Source organism: Budorcas taxicolor, chromosome 5, assembly GCF_023091745.1.
Source record: "Budorcas taxicolor isolate Tak-1 chromosome 5, Takin1.1, whole genome shotgun sequence".
Lineage (NCBI taxonomy): Eukaryota > Metazoa > Chordata > Mammalia > Artiodactyla > Bovidae > Budorcas > Budorcas taxicolor.
This window is the reverse complement of record NC_068914.1, coordinates 3,417,438-3,436,397: the sequence shown is the minus strand read 5'-3', so window position 1 is coordinate 3,436,397 and position 18,960 is coordinate 3,417,438. Positions and strand designations below refer to the sequence as shown.

At 43.6% G+C, this 18,960-nt stretch overlaps 1 protein-coding gene across 1 annotated transcript in view; it reads right to left on the bottom strand.

Annotated features, from left to right (window-relative positions):
• The window catches only part of FRMPD2 (FERM and PDZ domain containing 2), a 62,190-nt gene that overhangs the window by 19,835 nt on the left and 23,395 nt on the right, over positions 1-18,960 (bottom strand). Inside the window, exons 13-16 of the mRNA XM_052640984.1 lie at positions 16,664-16,849; positions 8,314-8,461; positions 3,890-4,100; positions 1,021-1,121 (exon numbers count right to left, since the gene is read on the bottom strand). Coding sequence (XP_052496944.1) covers positions 1,021-1,121; positions 3,890-4,100; positions 8,314-8,461; positions 16,664-16,849 — 646 coding nt within the window. The remainder of the gene's footprint in view (positions 1-1,020; positions 1,122-3,889; positions 4,101-8,313; positions 8,462-16,663; positions 16,850-18,960) is intronic.

Sequence of the window (18,960 nt, the reverse complement as noted above, 5' to 3'; positions counted from 1 at the left end):
CCTGTACAGCCTTGCTGACAATGAAAGCTAAAACTAAAGTTGAAGCACAGAGATGAGACAGCAAAGCCTTCCTCTTGCTGGCCCCTCACCACCAGGGGTGAAGTGGCCTCAAAGTCCAGCGGAGGCACCCTGCAAGCTTTCCCCCAGCTTGGGTCTTGCAGGGGACTCGAGACAGAGCCTTAAGGGACATTCCAGTGCTGACCACAGACCGCATGGAAAAATCCCCAAACGGTAATCCAGCCCTCAAGGATTTCCACATCCCTTCCGCCCACAGGGCACCATAATGGGACTGGCACACAGGTCATGTAAAGAGCCACCTGGTGGTATTCCAGATCCAGCCCCCAGGCTTAATGCTCATCCAACATAAATATCTTCTCTAACTCAGGAATCTTTATGTCCCACTGGGGACCTCCCTAGAGAATATATGACAAACGGGGAGGCTGCCTGCCCTGTATGTGTTTTCTGGTAAGAGAAAGGGAGAGTGTTAGTTGCTCAGTCATGTTTGACTCTTTGCAACCCCATGGATTGTAGCCCACCAGACTCCTCTGTCCATGGACTTTTCCAGCCAAGAATACTGGAGTGGGTTGCCATTTCCTTCTCCAGGGAATTTTCCAGGGATTGAACCCAGGTCCCCCGCACTGTGGGCAAATTCTTTACCGTCTGAGCCACCAGGGAATCCCCTTTCTGGTAAGTAGTGGGAGGTGATATTCTGGGACTGCATGTAACAAAAATGGATGCAGCATTTTTCTAGCCACGCCTCTCCATGGCAGGTATTCCTCACACTGGACCAGAGTGCTCAGAATCTTGGCCTGGGCTCACACATTTCGGATCAATGTGCCCAGCGCAAGCCACAAGTGAACAAGGGCTCTTCTCAACCATAAGTAGTTTTGAGATTCATGGAAAAGCAAAAAGACTGTGAACATTATTGGAGAAGCAAAATGAAGTGACGGCCAAAGGCTGAAAGCAAGCATAACATGTACGGTTTCCTTTACCCCTGCTCGGCCAGCGGCTGGCCTATACCTGTGCGCGTGCTCTGAGCAGGCTGCCCGGAGAGAGGGTCACAAGTTGTTGGCTTCTGAATCAAACACAGGCGCTCCAGCTGCTCTCGGCCAAGGCAGGGGCTGTGGGGAAAGACAACAAGTTTAGACAAGAGGCCCCTGGGAGGCAACTTCCCACCATTCAGAGTATGTGTGGTGGTCCCATGCTCTATCGGTCAGCAGATCCATGCTGCTGCTGCTGTTGAGTCGCTTCAGTCGTGTCCGACTCTGTGCGACCCCATAGATGGCAGCCCACCAGGTTCCGCCGTCCCTGGGATTCTCCAGGCAAGAATACTGGAGTGGGTTGCCATTTCCTTCTCCAATGCACGAAAGTGAAAACGAAAGTGAAGTCACTCAGTTGTGTCTGACTCTTCACGACTCATGGACTTCAGCCTACCAGGCTCCTCTGTCCATGGGATTTTCCAGGCAAGAGTACTGGAGTGGGGTGCCATTGCCTTCTCCAGCAGACCCATAGATGCCGTCAAAGGTTGATCTGGTTATTCCCTTTTCATGGAAAGTTATCAGTAACCTCTGATGAAAGAGATGGGAATACAAGACCACCTGACCTGCCTCTTGAGAAACCTGTATGCAGGTCAGGAAGCAACAGTTAGAACTCGACATGGAACAACAGAGTGGTTCCAAATAGGAAAAGGAGTACGTCAAGGCTGTATATTGTCACCCTGCTTATTTAACTTATATGCAGAGTATATCATGAGAAACACTGGGCTGAAAGAAGCACAAGCTGGAATCAAGATTGCCAGGAGAAGTATCAATAACCTCAGATATGCAGATGACACCATCTTTATGGCAGAAAGTGAAGAAAAACTAAAGAGCCTCTTGATGAAAGTGAAAGAGGAGAGTGAAAAAGTTGGCTTAAAGCTCAACATTCAGAAAACAAAGATCATGGCATCCAGTCCCATCACTTCATGGGAAATAGATGGGGAAACAGTGTCAGACTTTATTTTAGGGGGCTCCAAAATCATTGCAAATGGTAACTGCAGCCATGAAATTAAAAGACGTTTACTCCTTGGAAGGAAAGTTATGACCAACCTAGACAGCATATTAAAAAGCAGAGACATTACTTGGTCAACAAAGGTCTGTCTAGTTAAGGCTATGGTTTTTCCAGTGGTCATGTATGGATGTGAATGAGAGTTGGACTATAAAGAAAGCTGAGCATCGAAGAATTGATGCTTTTGAACTGTGGTGTTGGAGAAGACTCTTGAGAGTCCCTTGGACTGCAAGGAGATCCAACCAGTCCATCCTAAAGGAAATCAGTCCTGGGTATTCATTGGAAGGACTGATGTTGAAGCTGAAACTCCAATACTTTGGTCACCTGATGAGAAGAGCTGACTCATCTGAAAAGACTCTGATGCTGGGAAAGATTGAGGGCAGGAGGAGAAGGGGACGACAGAGGATGAAATGGTTGAATGGTGTTACCAACTCAATGGACATGAGTTTGGGTAAACTCCTGGAGTTGGTGATGGACAGGGAGACCTGGTGTGCTGCAGTCCACAGGGTCACAAAGAATTGGACATGACTGAGTGACTGAACTGACTGACTGATGTGAGTCATTAGAGTTGTGAAAATCTGGCTTTCATAAACTAAAAGTAGAGGAGATTGCTGAGGACTCTGATTCAGCTTTCGGTTGAGAAGGCTGGCTGCCATGCAACGCTGCCAGTCCCCTCATGGGCATGTACACCTCTTAGGTCGCTGGAAGGGTGTTTTGCAGTTAAAACATTCTCAAGATGGCCTCGAGTCAGTCATGGCTTCTCTGAGCTTTTAATCTATCAAGTGAGCTGAGCTCACCATCCCGGTCCTCCCCACCAGCGGGCTGGACACGTAAATAACACAGTCTTGGAGGCTTCAGACCAGTCCAGATGAGTACCATCAAAAGGAGAAGAAGCAGCCAGCCAAGCCCTGCCCTAAATTTGTAACCCAGAAAAGTGTGAAATAGAATAACAAAATGCTTGTTATTTTAAGCCACTGTGCTTTGGAGTTGCTTGTTACACAGTAATAGTTTTGCTTCATCATTATTGATTGGGTTTGCAGTATATGGTGAAGCATACTTGCATCAACAGATTGGGAGCCATAATTTTCTATGAATTGCTTTAAGATATAATATATGCATCACAATCCAAATCAACCACCATTTCCTCTTGCTGAAACAGATGTATAACTCATTCCAAAGAACAGCTCCTATAACATCTTCATTGCTCCTATAACATCACATGCTGCCTGTGAATCTGTGCTATTTATAGAACTTACCATGTTAGTGCAATCCAACTTATAGGCCATTTTAAAATTTATGGATCATTGTGTTATAATATAGAGTTATGTTGATAAGCTCATTATTTTGCCTTGCAAATTACATCGCAAGTGATTGATCAATAAAGAAAGCAGCAGTGTAGCAGTTCGGAGCGCAGATTCCAGGGCCAGTTGTGTGTGTTCAAGTCTCAAAATGGGAGAAACTACTTTGTAGGGTTGTGAAGGCTGAAGTCTTTGATGGGTACAGTGTTTAGAACAGTACCTGGTTCATGACAAACCCGAAAAGGCTATTACAACTTGTTTATTTTGTCTTCATCAATTTCATATCATCACCTGGCTCTTTCTCCACCAAAAGATAGAGCAACATAGCAGGGGAACACGGGATATCTGCCTTAGAGTGTTTAGCATTGATTTGGCCCACAGACAGACTTTGGGAAATCTCTATGGAATTAATGGATAATTACCCAATGAATGCATACTTCCCTGAGATATCTGACCTCCTTTAAACAAGGTCTTCACATAGGGATTGCTCCAGAGCACCAAGTACATGGCAGTTCAGGCCCAGAGAGCAGACGTGTCAAACCCACCTGCCTCTGAGTCCTTGTGCCCCTGTCCCCTTGCTGGTGTCCATGGTGAAGTTGTCCAGTGACCTGCGCAGCAGGCCTCCCGTGGCATCCTCCAGCCCGGGTATGAACAGCGCGTTTTCTGAGCACGACAGTCTCTGAATCCAAGTGAGTTGGTTGGACTGGGGCAGGTGTGCAAGACTCAGACTGCCCATTTGTACACGCTTATCAGAGTCTGAAATGTGGCAGAAACAGATGAACGTAAATACCCACAAGAATGATGCTGGTGCCATCACTCTTACGGCAGCAACACGTCACAGGCCCCAGGTGCCCTCCTGGCTTTTCCCTTTTTTCAGAGGGACCTATTTTTCCTCATGCTGGCTCGTGGAGCTGCTGTGATGAGCCCTGAGAATGCCAAGTCTGCCTAGTTAGCACTCACTAAGGAAAGAAAGCTCAGACACACAGGTAGGAAGAGACAGGATACCCTCCATCCCCCGGCAGCTGACGGACTTTGAGCCACAGTTCACGGCAGTGTCACGGTGCCAGCAGAGCCTTGTGTAAAATTAACTGCCACCCCCTATTCTGCCTGCTGCCTTTACAAACCATCCTCCAAACGTTAGCAAATAGGTCTGCAGGTTACCTGAGCTCCCAAGATTACTCTCTGCCCTGTGGAATGCAATCTTTCATCTCTACACAGCTTAGTTTCCTTACTAATAAGATTTAAGACCCTATTTTCTGAAATATGAATAGATCAGATGTGTTGTCTTCCAGTTTTAACAATGCCCTCCCTCCCTTCTTGCGGAAAGAGGTAACAGATGCTTTTGATGAAATCCCTGACGTGAGCCCAGGAACATGAGTGACTCTCACCACGTCACTCTTTATGTCATTCGTAAGAAACTGGATTTGATAGATGGATTCTTTAACTTAACTAGGATTTATACAAAGCCCAGTTTGTAATTGGAAAAAAGAAAATGAAGACTATGTTCTGACTATCAACAGATGGTACGACCCTGTTACGACCAAGAAGAAAAGAATGCTCAGCACGTGGCATTTGTGTAGCTCCTGTTGTGTGCGTGAGCATGTGTGTCTGCACTCATATCCAAAGCACAGTGAGGTGCCTTCAGTGAGAGCTTGTCCGTGAGCGTTTATTTCCTCCAGTAGACAGTCCCCCTAACCTACAATGGGCCTGGTTCACTATCAGCACTGCACCCCCTGAAAAAGGTAGCTCTTTTTTTTTTTTTTTTGGCCTCACAACATGGCATATGGGATCTTAATTCCCTGACCAGGGATCAAACTTGCTCTGCCTGCAGGAATCTTCATCCCTGGACTGCCAGAGAAGTCCCAACGTAGTCTTTAAAAAAATACTGGGGGGGAACATTCTGTGTCTAGGAGGCATTCAGTACCATCATTCACACACAGTAGGCAATGGAGATGGAGAGGGAAATGGCACCCACTCCAGTATTCTCACCTGGGAAGTCCCATGAACAGATGGAGTGCAAAGGAGTCAGACACGACTTAGCAACTGAGCAACAACAGGCAAGCAAGAAAAGAAGACTAAACGCAACCTGAACATGACACAGCAGCAATGATAGTGACATCCACACTAGCAGCCTGCCCATCCTGTGTGCTCGTCACACGCCAGGTGACACAGCAGCAATGATAGTGACATCCACACTAGCAGCCTGCCCATCCTGTGTGCTCGTCACACGCCAGGTGACACAGCAGCAATGATAGTGACATCCACACTAGCAGCCTGCCCATCCTGTGTGCTCGTCACATGCCAGGTGATATAGCAGCAATGATAGCAATATCCACACTAGCAGCCTGCCCATCCTGTGTGCTCGTCACACGCCAGGCACAGTGGTAAGCATGTCATCTGTATTGACTCATTTAATCCTCAAAAGAACACTGTGGGTTAGATATATTATACCCACTTTATAGATGAGGAAAAGTGAGGCTAAGAGAGAGTTGACAATTTGCTCAAGGTCCCCAGGGCTTGTAGGGGGTAGAGCAAAACTCACTTAGCTGACTTTATAGCCCACACCAGAAAATGGATGTGCCGAGGATGTGGAGATAAAAACAGCACAGGAGAGTCATCTGAAGCATGTCCAGCCCCCTCCGATTGCCAAGGTCTAAGGGGACAGTGACCTTAGCCCTAATTATGGTGGACATTTAATACCCACAGGGAGACACTGTAGTGAAAGAAAGTGATGACAGGGACTCAGCTCAGAGAGGTTTTGCGGATTTCAAGGAACCCTCTGTACAGAGGTTGGCGGTATGGGAAGAAGGGGGTGTGCACTAAGAGAGGAAGGCTCCAGAAGGCAGCAGAGGAGTAAGGTCACCAAGAGCCCGAGTTTTCAGCAGAGTTCTGTCCCCAGCAGAAGAAGGAGAGAATGTGCACCGGAGAGGAAGCCACAAGGAAGCTGGAAAGAGAACTAGGGCAGGACGGTGGCTGATCACTGCAGATGTGTGGAGCCTGACAGCCACAAGCTTGTGGAAGGACCGCAACCACTCCTGAAGCTTGTGGCCATCTGTCCGAAAGGACGAGAAGAGGCCTGTGGGCCCCCTTTGCGATGCTGACAGATGCTCTCTGATTTAATCCTGAATTTATGCACTTGTAGAAGCTCCGTGATTTTTCTCTCGCCCCAGGGAATCAAATATAACTATAAAGTAATATGCTTATTGAGACAATTCACAGAAGAATGACTAGGAAACATTTGGAAAATGTCCAACTTCCCAACAGTCAAAGAAATGTCAAGTGAAACAACACCAAGAAGTCATTTCTCCCTATAAATGAACAAAGATAAACGTGATAATATCTATTCCAGCAAAGACGCAATGAAACAGGCACAGCGGCACTGGGCATGGGAATGGCGCTCAGAAAACAAGCAGAAGCCCTAAAAACGCTCTGGCCTTTGTGTCCCGGATTTAGATGAAATCTAGCTTAAAGAAATAATACAAGATACAAAATAATTTTCTTCCCCTGTTGTTTGCTGCAATATTATTTATGATATTGGGAACTGAAAGCAAACTAGAGGCACAATTAATTAAATGGTTGCATTTCCACACCAATTTTCCATCCATTCATTCAAAACACATGCGTTAATATTAACCATCTCCCACTTGATACACCTCTGTTGCATGTTGGAACAGTAAAGGCAGGGGCCCTCTCCCTACCCTCTGGGAACTCCCAGCTCACTGAAAAGTGGAGGCAGACACATCCCAAATAAAAGGGGCTGAACTCCACATGTGAGGAGGTGGAGCCTGCACAAAGGCAGGAGCAGGCAGCTCCATCTGGGAAGGGAGCACACAGGCAGTTAACCAGCAAGGACTGCAAGGAGCGGATTGTCCTTGAACTTATTCTTGGAGAATCAGACTTACCTTGGTTGTCTGAGCCTGGAAGGGCACGGCAAGTAGAGGCCATGCAGACATTAGATTCCCCAAAATCCCTATTATGGCAGAATTTGTAGTTTAAGGAAACAGTGTATCAAGAGCAAAACAGGCTTAAAAGGACTAATTTTGCTAGTAAGCCCATGGAGGCTTCATAAATATTTTATGCTCATTGATATCAGGCAATAAAATAGATACTGATGATGTCTCGCACTTTATTTTAGCAATAGCAGGTAAGACATAATTTACAGTCATTATTTCTAGCTCCCTGGAAACATCATAGAAATGCTACTCTGTGACTTCAAAGACATATTTATATATTTATTTGGTTTTGCAGAAAATAATAGGCCACTTTTATTTTCTGTATTTGGTTCTGCATCTGAATGCTCAATAATTTTGTTTCCTGGTTGATCCCCAACCCCAGGATGCCAGGACCCAGTGATGCAGCTCCCCTGTGAATTGACTGGTGCCAAACAAAACCCCTTGGCATGCTGCAGTCTTTGGGGTTGCAGAGAGTCGGACACGACTGAGCAACTGAACAACGACAAACAAAACCCCCTCAAGTAGGAGCTGCCGGAACTAGTCACATGGAGCCGTGAACATCAGACATCATTCTAGATGAGTGGGAAGCAGCACGGCCTACCCTGCTGGGGCGCAGCCCGGACCTGCTGGACGGACAGTTGCTCAGCTGAGGACACCGAGGCCCAGGAAGGGCAAGTGAGTGTTCAAAGTCACGCAGCTAGTCACTGGCATAGCTCTGAGTCTGTTGGACTCCAGCGTCCACATTCCAAGCCTGGGGTTCATCTGCATCCAGATCGCCTGGGTTCTTTTACAAGTGCAGATTCTGATTTAGGGGCCTGAGGTTCTGCCTTCCTAGCTGGCTCCCAGGTGATGCACACGCAGAGACCACTCTGGGAATATGATTGGTGAAACCACTATATTATATCACTCCCTGTTGTAAATGAATAGGAAATAATGGTGAGAGCTCAACAGTAAATACGATACACACAGCCTTCAAACCCAAATAGCTTTAGGTTGAGAACATAGTGTCTACTCACCACTTGTAACTCCAGGAGAACTCATCTGAGCATTAAACCCATGCTGGGCGCAGCACAGGCCCAGCAAATATTTACAGGTCTTGACTGAATCAGTGACAAATGCGTGCTTTTTCCCAGTGACGCTGCTTGTGATGATGAACTTCTTTCGCTGCGGGGAACAAACGCTGACTTGAATATACTGATCATTCTCACCCATCCATCGAAGCACAACCATCCAGAAAATAAGCAAATTCAGGAGCTGTCAGTTGGATACCAATGTAGTAGGCATCCAGAAGGGCATGGCAGATGTTGTCTGACTATGGCCCAATATTTTTTCTTAGTTTTAATACAATCCCTCTTTTTTCCCCCTTCACTTATAAATCAAATGTTTCTTTATTGAGCAATTGCTGTCTGCCAAGGACTGTGCTGCTGCTGCTGAAAAGAATATGAAATGAGTTCAGTACAGGCATTGCCCTCAGCAAGAAGTTAATTTCCATGTGCACTGGGAAAGGCCATTAAATATACGTGTAGTTTGCATTGTCCAAACTCGCAGACGTGGAAGGCAAAATCTCAGCTAGGAGGTTTATAGAAAAGATAAAATCACATCAGTAATCTCATATTTTCATGCTGTTATGTGCCAGGTTCTGTTCTAAATCCTCTCTGTGTCTTAATTCATTTCATCCTAGGAGCTACAGAATGAGAGCAGTCCCATCATTATCCTTATTCTACAGATGAGGAAGCAGACGGAGACTCCTCAGAATGCAGCAGGAACTGAGGTCATATCACCAAGAAACACTTCCTCAGCGTTTATACCTTCAAGGCCCATGCACAAAGGGATAATTTTTGTACCGCTCACTGAGATAAACTGGAGAGGAGTATCTATATGGGGCTATCTATATGGAGCTTCCAGGAAAAGATCCTTAAATGTTTGCAATATATAACTCTAATAAGAACAATGAAATATACAGTAATAGAAATTATATTAAATACAAATTTATATATAACTTCCAAATAAAATCTCTATTCTAGGTATTTCATAAGAATCTTGAGCCTGCTCCTATAAAGATAACTATATAAATACAGGTTTTATGCTTGAAAGGGCATTCTGAAACTCCTGAACTTCTTTAAGGCTGCTGCTAAGTCGCTTCAGTCGTGTCCGACTCTGTGTGACCCCACAGATGGCAGCCCACCAGGCTCCCCCGTCCCTGGGATTCTCCAGGCAAGAACACTGGAGTGGGTTGCCATTTCCTTCTCCAATGCATGAAAGAGAAAAGTGAAAGTGAAGTCGTTCAGTCGTGTCCAACTCTTAGCGACCCCAGGGTCTGCAGCCTACCAGGCTCCTCCATCCGTGGGATTTTCCAGGCAAGAGTACTGGAGTGGGGTGTCACTGCCTTCTCCCTCCTTAAGGCTAATCCCTTTTAATTTTTGATAGTTGCCATTCCCAAGAACCTCCATTCACACAATCAAATATTAACAAAGGGTGACAACTGTTCATTGCTTCCCCTTTAAAAAACTCTTTTTTACCATTAACCTAATTTCAGATAATTTAAGCATTCTCTAAATATCCTTTACTTTTATTAACAAATTAATGTTGAATCTATACTAATGTGAATGGATTTTGAATTCAATTGAATCATATCTAGCATTTTTTATTTAATGCATTTTCTCAAACATTCACAGATGCTATCTAACTATCCTTACTAATTTTTCCTCAGTATTCAAATTATAATGTCTAAATTCCACTGGCTGATCATTTTACCCATACTTTTCCAAAGTGGAATATTTGCCTAGAATCCACCTACTTTGTCAGTATGCACTGATACCCTTGTATACAGTCATGACAATTTTATATTAAGTTCACTCAGGTATTAAAAATCTTACATATGTCATTTTTAAAAATTGAATAACTCTTCTTTAACAAATCTAAAAAAAGAGAGAGAATTGTTCACACATGCACACATATATACCACATCTTTCTTTCAGACCTTAAACTCTTGCCAAACTCTTGTACTTTTGGACCCCAGTGCCTTAAGGTATTAAACACCCCAGAGAGTAGAATTGCTATCTCATTTCTTGGCATGAAGCTGAAAACAGTCTTGCCTGTAGTGGTTTAGATTTTTCTTTCCCACTCTGATAACATCGTTTAATGGGAAATCCATGTCTTCAAGCCAACTTCCACACAAGCAAACTGCTCTGTGAATAAGATGATGTGTAACTTGAATCTCAGGGTTTTCAGCACAAACACAAAAAGTGTATTTACATCTGTCTTGTTACAGAACAAAAATTCTTGGTGTTTCTGTAACATCATGTTTGTTTCAAAGCATGTTTTATCATTTCAAATATTTCTTCCCTAGTAATTTTATTGTACTTTGGCCACCTCATGCGAAGAGTTGACTCATTGGAAAAGACTCTGATGCTGGGAGGGATTGGGGTAGGAGGAGAAGGGGACGACCGAGGATGGGATGGCTGGATGGCATCACGGACTCGATGGACATGAGTCTGAGTGAACTCCGGGAGATGGTGATGGACAGGGAGGCCTGGCGTGCTGGGATTCATGGGGTCGCAAAGAGTTGGACAGGACTGAGCGACTGAACTGAACTGAACTGAATTTTATTGTTGCTTCTGTTCCTTTGCAGGCTCATTTATTTGTTGGGCTTGACACATCTTTGCAGGATAAGATTCTCTCAGACAGAGGCAGATGCGCCCAGCTAAGGAAGTTGAAACTCCAGACCCCTACTTGCGAAGGCCATTTCCTGGAAGGGACCCAGCAACAGCTTCATGTGTTTTTATAAAATGTAGAAAGAAAGATGCTTTCACCACAATCAATTAAAATCACTGGCTCTTCTTTCCACTGGAACTCAGTCTTATTTTTCTCACCAGAGCTAACACTGCATGATGGAGACGCAGACCCCACTAAGGAGAGGCGGAAATGGATGGGGCTGCTTGCAATGTAGAGTTAATGGGATTTATTTCTGTGATTTACAGTCTCTTCTGCAACAGTTTATTGCCAGCCATCTCAGAATACTCCTTCCATTGGACCAACTCACCCAAAATCTCAGCATAAAGACACAGGGTCAGTAGTCATGTAAAATTGACTATGCCCTACAATAACCAGCCTCAGAAGTATGTGGGGTCGGCGCCAGAGAGGAATAAGATTTGAAATGCAGAGCCAGAGGCCAGTCTGCAGGAAACATTTTCAGTCATCAAAAATGAAAACCTGTTAATTTAATTCTCAAAAACATCTAATTAAGTGGAATTTTTATCCTATCAGGAATGTACTTTGTAATTGTACACACACTGCCTTATCAATACAGTGCACATTTTTTTTCTTTTTCTTTTTTTGATGGGAATCACACAATATGAAATTTATTTGATTTTCCTGTGTTGGTAGCCTAGAAACCTGCAGTGGCGCTTCAAAGAGCGAGAATGTCTCTGTTGCAAAGCTGCGTGTTTTATGGATCTCATCAACAATAAAAACAGCTTTCAATCAGATTTGCTAGATTTCTCTCCTCTCTAGAAAAAAAAGATATTACAGAAGTATCCTCCTATGGAAAAGTACAGAGTGTATGCCACCAAGACTTTGAAAGAGAAAAAAAAAGAATTAGAGAGTTTATCTGGAAATTCATTAATAAGAATATTAACTTTTTTACTTTGGGGATTTTGCAGTAGTTGATCTTTTAAAATTCAAGAGTTGTGGTGATTTATTTTCTTCTTCTACATGAGCAGTCACTTTAAAACCTTGTTTGTTTTTGGAAATTTGTGTCCTTGTTTTTAAAGAGAGCCCTACAAATGCTGTATCCTCCCAGGCTTCATGCATTTCTCTCCAGACATTTTTAACTATTATTAATATCCAAGAAAAGTTATTAGCATGGGTAAGTTAATCATCTCACAATAAATGCTTTCGTGATTGAATAACCTTCTGAATCGATGTCTCTATCACAGGCGGGCTGCCACTGTACCTACAAATCACATTCATTGGAAAAATGGCAGTTTTTTTTCTATTTCCTTGGCTACCTCTCTTCAGGTTGACAAAACAAATGTTAGCAATTGTCTGAAGCTTTCTGGCTTCCTCTAGTAATTAAGCAAATTTGAAACTAGCTTCCTAAGTTGTAGCATGAAGAGTTCAAGTCATTTTCTGTGTAAGATGCTGGGTTTGTGGCAAGCAGCTGGTGATGTTACTTCCCATGATGACTTTTCCATAAAAAGGGATATTTATGTTGAGGAAGAGACTGGTCATCAGAACATGGAAATCCTAATTAGTCACTGGGTGTTTTTAAGCTACCAAGTTTGTTTTGTGAACCAGATGACTTTCCAGCTTTTAACAAGAAATTATTTGTGGTCATGGGGAAAACAAATATCTGTAAAAGTTAAACCAACTTAAATATAAAATACTTAAGGGGGCTGTTAAATTCATGGCTTCAAAAATTCTATTTTTCAAAATTACTTGGTAGGTTGTCTGCACTTCTACAAATGTTTCAAAAGAAATTACACTGAGAATTGAGAATTTTGAACAATCAAATATGAGATAGAGAAAATAGGAAGCAATAACAGTATTGAATATTCAACAATCACGACCCCACTGTGGGCTGCCAGTCTCCTCTGTCCATGAAATTCTCCAGGAAAGAATACTGGAATGGGTAGCCATTCCCTTCTTCTGAGGATCTTCCCCACCCAGGGATCAAAGCCTGCTCTCCTGCATTGCAGGCAGATTCTTTTTCATCTGAGCCACCAGGGTAGCCCCCATTCAATAATTCAGTTCAGTTCAGTTCAGTTCATTTCAGTCACTCAGTTGTGTCTGACTCTTTGCGACCCCATGGATCGCAGCACGCCAGGCCTCCCTGTCCATCACCAACTCCCAGAGTTCACTCAGACTCACGTCCATAGAGTCTGTGATGCCATCCAGCCATCTCATCGTCTATCGTCCCCTTCTCCTCCTGCCCCCAATCCCTCCCAGCATCAGAGTCTTTTCCAATGAGTCAACTCTTCACATGAGGCGGCCAAAGTACTGGAGTTTCAGCTTTAGCATCATTCCTTCCGAAGAAATCCCAGGGCTGATCTCCTTCAGAATGGACTGGTTTCTCCAGATAATCTTTCAATTGAAATCAAGTCATTTGAGTCATTAAATTTCTGAAAAGTCCACAACTATAAATATCAATTACTGTTTTTTTAAAGATAAAGTCAAAAATATTTTGGAAAAAGTCAGTTTTCTGATATCATAAAGGCCACTTTAATAATAAAAATTATGCTCAATTCTTATTTATTTTTAGATGTAAGCTTTTTTTCTAAGTAAAAATAATACTTTATTATGAAATTCTATTGAGAATCACACTTTAACAATGTCAACTTCAACAGCCAAGATGGGAGAGAAACAAAAAACACTGAGAAAATGAATAAAACCCACTGTGTTCCGGTTAGGAAACTCTAACGTAAGATAATGATGATGAAAATAGGAACCAAAGAATCAGAAAATGAAAAAGAAATCTTGTTAGTAGGAAAAATCTGAAAACCACAAAAGAAAATTCAGTAGAGAAAAGAGACAATGTTTACTGAGCCACATGTCAAAGAACTTCATGTTTTATGATGAGATCATTGCTGAAGGTATGGGACATGGACTCAGAGAACAGGAGAGTTGATTAGCTACTGGACCATTCTCTGCTATGGGGACATATAAAACGTTTCTGATGCCAAATTTATTGCTCAGTTCAGTTTAGTTCAGTTGCTCAGTCATGTCCAACTCTTTACGACCCCATGGACTGTAGCTCGTCAGGCTTCCCTGTCCATCGCCAACTCACAGAGCCTACTCAAACTCATGTCCATTGTGTCAATGATGCCATCCAACCATCTCATCCTCTGTTGTCCCCTTCTCCTCCAGCCTTCAATCTTTCCCAGCAACAGGGTCTTTTCAAATGAGTCGGTTCTTCACATCGGGTGGCCAAAGTATTGGAGTTTCAGCTTCAGCATCAGTTCTTCCAATGAATATTCAGGACTGATTTCCTTTAGGATGGACTGGTTGGATCTCCTTGCAGTCCAAGGGACTCTCAAGAGTCTTCTCCAACACCACAGTTCAAAAGCATCAATTCTTTGGTGCTCAGCTTTCTTTATAGTCCAACTCTCACATCCATACATGACTACTGGAAAAACCATAGCTTTGACTAGATGGACCTTTGTTGACAAAGTGATGCCTCTGTTTTTTAATATGCTGTTTAGGTTGGTCATAAGTTTTCTTCCAAGGAGCAAGGGTCTTTTAATTTATGGCTGCAGTCACCATCTGCAGTGATTTTTGGAGCCCAAGAAATAAAGTCTGTCACTATTTCCACTGTTTCCCCATCTATTTGCCATGGAGTGATAGAATCAGATGCCATGATCTTAGTTTCCTGAATGTTGAATTTTAAGCCAACTTTTTCGCTCCCCTCTTTCACTTTCGTCAAGAAGCTCTTTAGTTCTTCTTTGCTTTCTGCCATAAGCATGGTGTCATCTGCATATCTGAGGTTATTGATATTTCTTCCAGCAATCTTGATTCCAGCTTGTGTTTCATCCAGCCTGACATTTCACATGATGTACTCTGCATATAAGTTAAATAAGCAGGGTGACAATATACAACTTTGACATACTCATTTCCCGATTTGGAACCAGTCTATAGTTCCATGTCCAGTTCTAACAATTGCTTCCTGACCTGCATATAGATTTCTCAAGAGGCAGGTCAGGTGGTCTGGTATTCCCATCTCTTTCAGAATTTTCCACAGTTTGTTGTGATCCACACAGTCAAAGAATTTGACATAGTCAATAAAGCAAAAGTAGATGTTTTTCTGGAACTCTCTTGCTTTTTTGATGATCCAGCAGAGGTTGGCAATTTGATCTCTGGTTCCTCTGCCTTTTCTAAATCCACCTTGAACATCTGGAAGTTCATGGTTCATGTACTGTTGAAGCCTGGCTTGGAGAGTTTTGAGCACTACTTTGCTAGCATGTGAGATGAGTACAATTGTGTGGTAGTTTGAGCATTCTTTGGCATTGCCTTTCTTTGGGACTGGAATGAAAACTGACCTGTGGAGGTATGGGTCAGCAGTGGCCTGCTGCAGGGGCTCTGGGTGCAGCAGGCCTGGGTGTGGCATAAGCCCTCTTGGAGGAGGTCACCATTAACCCCACCATAGAACCACCAGAACTTACACAGGACTGGGGAAAACAGACTCTTGGAGGGCACAAACAAAACCTTGTGTGCCCCAGGACCCAGGAGAAAGGAGCAGTGACCCCACAAGAGACTAACGCAGACATGCCCGTGAATGTCCAGGAGTCTCCGGGGGAGGGGGGGGTCGGCAGTGGCCTGCTTCAGGGTCACCTGCTTCAGGCTGCACTCGGGAGGCACCAAGTGCAGCAATGCATTCATGGGACCTTTTGAAGGAGGTTGCCACTATCTTCACTACCTCCACCATCATTTGGCCTCAGGTCAAGCAACAGGGAGGGAACACAGCCCCGTCCATCAACAGAAAATTGGATTAAATATTTACTGAACATGGCCCTGCCCATCAGAACAAGTTTCCCCCTCAGTCAGTCTCTCCCATCAGGAAGCTTCCATAAGCCTCTTATCCTTCTCCATCAGAGGACAGACAGAATGAAAACCACAATCACAGAAAACCAACCAAACTTGTCACATGGACCACAGCCTTGTCTAGCTCAGTGAAACTATGAGCCATGCTGTGTAGGGCCACCCAAGACAGACAGGTCATGGTGGAGAGTTCTGACAAAACATGGTCCACTGGAGAAGAGAAGGTCACACCACTTCAGTATTCTTGCCTTGAGAACCCCATGAACAGTATGAAAATTAATAGTAACTAAATTCAAATAAATGATGTTCAAATGTTATTTCAAAAACTGTACACTTAATAGGTGTGTTGTTACTGTAATTTTTTTTAGCGACTGACAAATATTTTCACATCTGTAGTCCATGGGAGACAGGCCCGAGGCCTCCACACTATGTGTGCAGAGGGAAAATTAAAATACAAGGGAAATGTTTCAAAAGTTGCAGACTCTGTTGCACCTACCTCGAACTCTCCTTCCCCATCTGTCACTCCCAACCTTGCTCTCAAAATCAATAGATTCCCCAAACTAAAAGAACTTCAGCCAGAGGGAAAGTGTAGTCCTTAGGCTAGTGGCTGCCCGCGGAGGTGACAGGGGCCTGGGGGAGGGATGGCAGAAGAAATGGCCTCCAGGGGCCTCTCAAATCCCCTGGTAGACTTCTTCCCAACATGCCATAGTCAACAGGGTACAGGTTAGCTGACAGGCTGTGAGCTTATTTTCTTAGGAGAAGGTCACCTTTAAAGGGGTAAGAGATCAAAGGAAAACAAAGCCGGGGTCATGTCAACAGAGTGACACTCACATAAGCCAAAATCTTTTCAATTTCTCTCCACTGAAACCGTGAGGTTGCGATTCTGCTGTTGTTTCTCACTTCGTATACAATGACACCCTTGGCACAGATCCCCAAGGCCATTTCCCCTTCCGGCCTTGTCTTCTCTGGAAGGACTTGGTATACCAGCACACCATATTCTGGGAGCTGCTGAGCGACCTAGAATGAGAACAAGGCCAATTAAGAAGAGACAGGCACACTGGTCTAAAATAATGGATTTCAAACCATTCCATGAGGGGAAAAAAAAAAAAAAAACTTAACAGATGTTCTGAAAAAAAGAGTAAGATTGCCAAATAAGTTTTGGAAACACTGAGCTAAACATATCTCCTTACTACAGCATTTCTCTGCACCTCTAATATGACAGTGTTGTTATATTTTATTAATAGAATGAAGGAATCCTTCCCTAATGAAGTACCTTGAGACACTAGGAACACTGATATTAATTATGAAAGTGATACCAGAAAATAATCATATCCTGAACAAGCCTGTAGAATTCAGACTCTTCTGAATCATCTCACAGGGATTTCTTTTTCTAAAGCCTGCTGCAGTACTATCTGATACAACCCCTTCACTTTACAGATGGAAAAACTGAGGCCCAGGCACAGAAAGCAGCCTTCCAAATGATCAGCAGCACTATTACAACAAGATAACATCCTGTAGAAAAAAAGGAGCAACCACTGGCATTTCTCACCGGGTGGCAGTGATTTGGTGGAGTCCCCAGAGCCCAAGATCTGTCTTCAGTTTACCAGTTTAGGAGACAGAATTTTGTCAGGGACCTGAGGGTCAGCCCCAGCTGGGAACTGCATCAAGCTAACCAAAATCGTCACAGACTGGTGCGTAAACCTAATACAAATAAATATTTTTTTATGTCTGAATGGTAACCACGTCTCTGTTCTGGTCTCTGCCATCTTCATCTTCACCTGGTAGACTCCAGTTCTTACTAGAAGGTCGGTGCGCCCGGGCTCAAGGCAGGTGGGCTCAAAATGTGTGCATGTGTTCTCTACACATTTGAAACTCTCAGAAGGGTTTCAGCAGTGAGATCCGGTTCTCATCTCTACCCCAGGGCAGAGGGGACAAATGCCTGCCCAATCTCCCTCATCCTCAGGTCGGGTCACAGAAATGAGGACGAATTACAGCTTTGGAGAGCTCCTTTCTCAGGCTCTCTTCTGTCTTTTCTCCCTGTACTGATAAGTAATCTGTGCAGATAGGTCACAAAGATCTTGATCACATTTCTAGAGCCTGAATCTCGCTGTTTAACTTTGGAAAGACCCTGTCATCGTCACCATCATCATCTGAAACCGTATTTATTGGACATTAGTGTTGAAATATCCAATGGCCAGACTAAGCATGTACTTAAAGTATGACAGAGCAGGCCCAACCCAAAACAATTGGGTAAATTCTTCTAAAGAATTTGATGTGATATTTCTAAAAATAATAATAATAATTAAAGCACTAAAATAGTCATCATTAGACTAGATGATGAATCAATAGAATAGAATAGTCAATAGAATAGAATTCTATTGAATAGTCATCATCAATAGAAGATTCTATTAATCAGTAGAATAGCCTCTATTTAGACTTTCTTTTATTTTTTTAATTGTTTAGTATTTATTTTAATTTTTAATTTGTTAATGATATAGAAAGGGATATGATATTGAAGTACTTGGAGCCACAAAAATCTTAAAATGGTTCAGTGCCATTCTATAACAGAGCAGGACCCTACGGGGCTGTCCTGGGACGGACTTCCCTATCCAGCCTGTTTCACCTGCCTCTCATTTGTAGAAAACCTTTAGCTTCCTAGGCCTTCCCTCCTTTGACCCTATCATTGCACTTCTGGGAATCTGTCCTAAGAAAATATACTAAATGACCAAGATCAAAACCCTTTGATCAGAGTGATGTTTGGTGCAGGCTTCCAGAGTTGGGTTGAGAAAACTAGTTCTTTGCAATAAATGTTCCTAAAGGCACCACCTTATAGAGTACTTGGAGAAGGAAATGGCAGCCCACTCCAGTATTTTTGCCTGGAGAACCCCACAGGCAGAGGAGCCTGGCTAGCTAGTTACAGTCTGTGGGGTCGCAAGAGTCAGGCACGACTTAGTGACTAAACCACCACCTAAAAAGGTACCACCTAAAGGTAAGGGAAGCCGGTGGCTCAGAGGTAAGGAACCTGCCTGCATGCAGGAGACGCAAGAAATGTCGGTTTGATCCCTGGGTCTGGAAGATCCCCTGGAGAAGGAAATGGCAACCCATTCCAGTATTCTTGCTCGGAAAAT